This window comes from Gossypium arboreum, chromosome 10, assembly GCF_025698485.1.
Source record: "Gossypium arboreum isolate Shixiya-1 chromosome 10, ASM2569848v2, whole genome shotgun sequence".
Classification (NCBI taxonomy): Eukaryota; Viridiplantae; Streptophyta; class Magnoliopsida; order Malvales; family Malvaceae; genus Gossypium; species Gossypium arboreum.
The window spans coordinates 128,369,099-128,373,443 of record NC_069079.1 but is presented as its reverse complement, the minus strand read 5'-3'; the positions used below and the strand labels follow the sequence as shown (position 1 = coordinate 128,373,443).

Here is a 4,345-nt window from a genome sequence, read left to right as displayed (position 1 = left end):
CTAAATTTAAGCCCACACAATTAATTAACAATATAAATGATAATAATTATGATGATAATAATCAATTAGGATCGAGTTCAAATGTGATAATGCATTTCTAGTGGAATTATTATTGGCCGGTGGATTTGTCAATTACACTATCGTGGAGTTACATTTGATTCATGGTATCCTTAATCATGAATGGAAGGTACGCATTTGCTATGTTCCTAGATTCCAAAATACAGTTGCTGATCATATGACAAGGCTTGTAATATTTAATCCTTCAAATTTAGTCATTTTTGAAGAACCTTCAATTTCAGTCCAAAGGCTTTTATTACCCGATAAAAGGAACTGTTCTTTTCTAAAAAAAAAAAAAGAAAACGTCGAATTTAAATTTTAGAGATGATATTATTAAAAGAAAGAATCATAAATTTTAAATATAAAAATAAATTCAATATTAAATATAAAAATAATAATAAATAATAATAACAACCACTTTAATTTTGAAACATTATCTACAACTAGTGATAATTGTCCTCAGTAATTTAGGGGCCACAAAATTTAACTTTGATTTTGGGTCCGTATGAATATGTACCCTTTAGTACCTATCAACTTTAATTTTTTTTTTTTTGTTGCCTAACACCCATTGAATTCTTATCATTGACTCGGTGGGATTAGAAATATGTTGTTTACTTTAATGTTGTTACCATTTTGTCCACATTTTTTTTTTTATAGTAAAGAAGAATGGTAAAATGCAAATAATGCTCTTTCTTTTGTCGTTTTAGCCCCTCCAAGATTGGGGAAAAAGAATTCTTATCCTATGCTGCCGACAGAATAGGTGCATTTTAGACTTATCGCTCGGATGAATCAGATTGGTTTTGGATGAAATTGGGTCACGGATTATTTTGGTTTGAGAATTAAGCTTTTCAAATTAAGTCATTTCATATTATATAATCGGATATTTTTATATTCAAGATGTTGTGGTTTAGGTCTTCGGATTTGAATTAGTTCGAAATTAGATTGGGTTTTTTTCGGAATTTTAAAGTATGTATAGAAAGTTAAAAAATGTCATAAGTTTCTATGCTCCTTGAAAATTTAGATTTTTGTTAGTTTACTTTTATTTTAAGAATTTAGTTCTTTTATTTTCAGATTTTAAAGTTTAGACTCAATTATTAATATAGTAAATTTTGTTGTTAAATTCAAGTAAATTATACGTCATTTTTAATTACATGATTACCATGTGAGTATTTTTTATTTTAAAATGTTACATCAATAAATTTAACAAATAAAAAAACAATATTAATAGTTAAATTTGAATTTTAAAATCTAAAGAGTAAAGAGACTAAATTCTTAAAAATAAAAATATAAGTATTAAATTCCAAACTTTTAATAAATACTGGAACTTATAGCATATTTTAAGCTGCATATAAATATAATCAAGTCCACAAAGTGTAGATCCTTTCCAAATTTATTTTAGTATAGGTTCGGATATATTTCAATTATCAACCAAGATTACCAGAAAATAACAATAAAATATACAAAAATAAACAAATTATTGCTAAAGAAAAAATCCCGGATAAAACCAACAGATGTAATGTTTATTTGTAATATACACATTAAAGTTACACATTTCACACCAATGATTAACTTAAGCAATTGACAAACAGAAAATGACCCTTGAGACTTAGCAGAAAACTGGGATTCAATACTTCTTGTTGGAGTGAAAAAGAAGGAATTAATGAAAAAAAGAAAAAATACATTCCTTAATTTTACCTATAAAATGAAAAGACATCATCACATGACGATTTCCGGCTTCAAGATGCTCGATTTGATCTCTTTGTGAGGCAAAACCACGCCGCCGTTGCTGTAAATTTCGTCACATACGTGAACGTCTTCTCCAAGGATGGTCATGTTTTCTACTCTAGCCCATTGACCAACGGTGGAATGCCATCCGATGATACTGCTGGATATGCATGCGTGTTTCTTGATGCGCACTCCACGCATCACCGTGCAACGAGAGAGTCTGACCCCAGACTCGACAACGCAGCCTGGACCGATTGCCACATCTGGTCCGATCAAACATCCTTCTCCGATTTTGGCAGTCTCATGAACCAAAACGTTTCCTACAACGTTTGGACCAGTGGCCAACTTAGGTGAAGCTTTCTTTCGAAGGGAGTCTAGATAGAGTCTTAGTCCGGTAATATAGTCCCTTGGTTGACCGATGTCCATCCAAAACCCTGGTAGGACCATTGCATACAGCTTCTTCTCGGCTGCAATCTTCGGGAAGACCTCTTTTTCAATCGAGGTTGGTCTCAGTTCGATTCTATCAAGAACAGAAGAGTTCAGCAGATAAATCCCAGCATTGATTTTGTTTCCAACGAACAATTTAGGTTTTTCCACGAATTTGTCCACTTGTCCTGTTGATTCTTCCATCACCACCACACCATATTTCGATGGTTCATCCACCTATATAGTTTCAACTCGACTATTACAATCTCTCCATAGAAAATAACTCAAAACTGAAAACAAAGAAAATCTTAAAAGAGCCGAATTGTTACCTTGGTTACCATTATGGAAGCTTCTCCACCATGAGCTTTGTGGAATTCAATCATTTCTTTGAATGGATACTCACTGATAACATCACTGTTAAGGACAAAAAACGGCTCACCGGACTCGTCAACGAGTTTGTCCCTAGCCAAAGCAAGAGGACCAGCAGTGCCAAGTGGCTCAGTCTCTTGAGAACACGTGATCGTGATCCCAAGTTTAGTTTCGAATTCCTTCAAGAAGTTCAACATCACCTACAAAAAATCAAGTTGCCCACCAGTCAGTCTATGAACACTTATAGCCACTAAAACTTTCAGATCATTGCATCAAATTTTACACATTAAAAACCTCTCATGTACCTCAGGTTGGTAATTAATAGCCAATACAACTTCAGTTACACCAACAGCCTTGAGAGCCTCAATCTACAAAAAAAATCCAAATATATACTATCTTGAGAAAACAACAATCATAAACCCAAAAAAAAATGCTTCCAACAATCATAAACCAGAAAAATACCTGATGCAGGATCATGGGTTTATTAGCAAATTCGACAAGTGGCTTCGGAACACTGAGAGTCAATGGCCTCAATCGAGTTCCAAATCCTCCAACAAGAATAAGTGCCTTCATTCTGATACAGTTTCTGATTTACCTGCAAATAATATAATCAGTAACTTAAGCAATCCAATTCAGATCCCAAATAAAACCCCAAAAACTCTCCTACTTGTACATAACAAGGAAACCAAACACTAAAACACACGCCATAAGCATTGATGCGATAGTCAACCATCTGATTTTTTTCCCTTTATTTCCTTCCTACCAAATACATTGATTGGAATGACTTTAAAATAAAATCCAGCCATAGAGTAAACCCTGCTTCAAGTAATGGAACATGGTTTAAGCTACTTTATTTTAATAATTTTCAAGGGAAAAGAAATAGTGTTTTTTTTTTTTTCAATTAAAAGAAGACCATTCAAATGTCCATAGAAATTGCCTTTCTCGCTTCCACCGAGCCATGAAAAACAGGAGATCACCACAAAATCACGCGTAGAAGGTTAAAATAAAAGAAAGCATTTGAGTTTGACAATTCCAAGTAAGAAATCAAAACTTAACCAGAAAATATAAGCCGAGTCAGTCTTGATCTAGCGACAAGCAAATTCTTGACTTTTTACAAAGCATTTAACAACATATCAAAAAAGAAACGAAAAACTTCAGTAAAATTCTTAAGTTGGATTCTGTGGCTAAACAAGAACAAGATTAAGTAAATTAAGTTAAATTCCCTGTTGTTTTTTTCTCAAATTTAACCATGCAAAACCTCAGATCTAACAAAAATACAACACTGCAAATCAAAAAAAACTTTAAAATTCTCCACAAAAACGCAATTAAAGCAACGAAATCGAACAAAAATAAAATAAAAAACGCCGAACAGGAAATCACATTGTCAACTCCACTGAAACATTCAAAGCTAGACTAATATAAACCTTGAGAAAACGACTCCATACAGAGCTCGAAAACACCATAATTCATTGATTACCTTAAAAGTCTTACCAGATCCAAGCACGAACTGAGTTCCAAAAACTCGAGACCGATTCGAGACAACAAAAAAAGGCGGGGAACCGAGTCAACAAGGACGAGTTGTAATTTTTCAGTTTTTTTTTCTTTTGGCGTCGGAAGCTGAGGTGGCAGCTTAGAGAGGAAAAAAAACTGGGGCATCGTCTATGGGGAAGGAGAGCGGTATTTATATTAACAAAGGCGAGAATGTGATGAAGATAACTAACGTGAAGCTTTCTTTCTCCTTTTTTTTTTTTTTTGGCGGATTTGAATT

At 33.3% G+C, this 4,345-nt stretch overlaps 1 protein-coding gene across 2 annotated transcripts; it reads right to left on the bottom strand.

Annotated features, from left to right (window-relative positions):
* Positions 1-1,531: 1,531 nt before the first annotated feature.
* Positions 1,532-4,345, bottom strand: LOC108464451 (mannose-1-phosphate guanylyltransferase 1). 2 transcript variants are annotated; one of them, XM_017764756.2, is made up of 5 exons: positions 4,069-4,345; positions 3,040-3,172; positions 2,883-2,945; positions 2,538-2,777; positions 1,532-2,445 (listed from the first exon to the last, which is right to left on the bottom strand). In XM_017764756.2, the coding sequence occupies exons 2-5, from the start codon at positions 3,148-3,150 to the stop codon at positions 1,774-1,776; spliced, it is 1,086 nt and encodes a 361-aa protein (XP_017620245.1). In that variant the 5' UTR covers positions 3,151-3,172; positions 4,069-4,345; the 3' UTR covers positions 1,532-1,773. The 2 variants fall into 2 exon arrangements, with proteins under 2 accessions (XP_017620245.1, XP_017620244.1); XM_017764755.2 differs by having other exon boundaries at positions 4,055-4,275.

Excerpts from the sequence above, each read along its gene's own strand:
- LOC108464451 (XM_017764756.2), bottom strand. The coding sequence starts at position 3,150 with ATGAAGGCACTTATTCTTGTTGGAGGATTTGGAACTCGATTGAGGCCA. Across the intron at positions 2,946-3,039 it reads AACCCATGATCCTGCATCAG|ATTGAGGCTCTCAAGGCTGT; the intron begins GTATTTTTCTGG and ends TTTTTTTTGTAG. Across the intron at positions 2,446-2,537 it reads CTTCCATAATGGTAACCAAG|GTGGATGAACCATCGAAATA; the intron begins GTAACAATTCGG and ends GAAACTATATAG.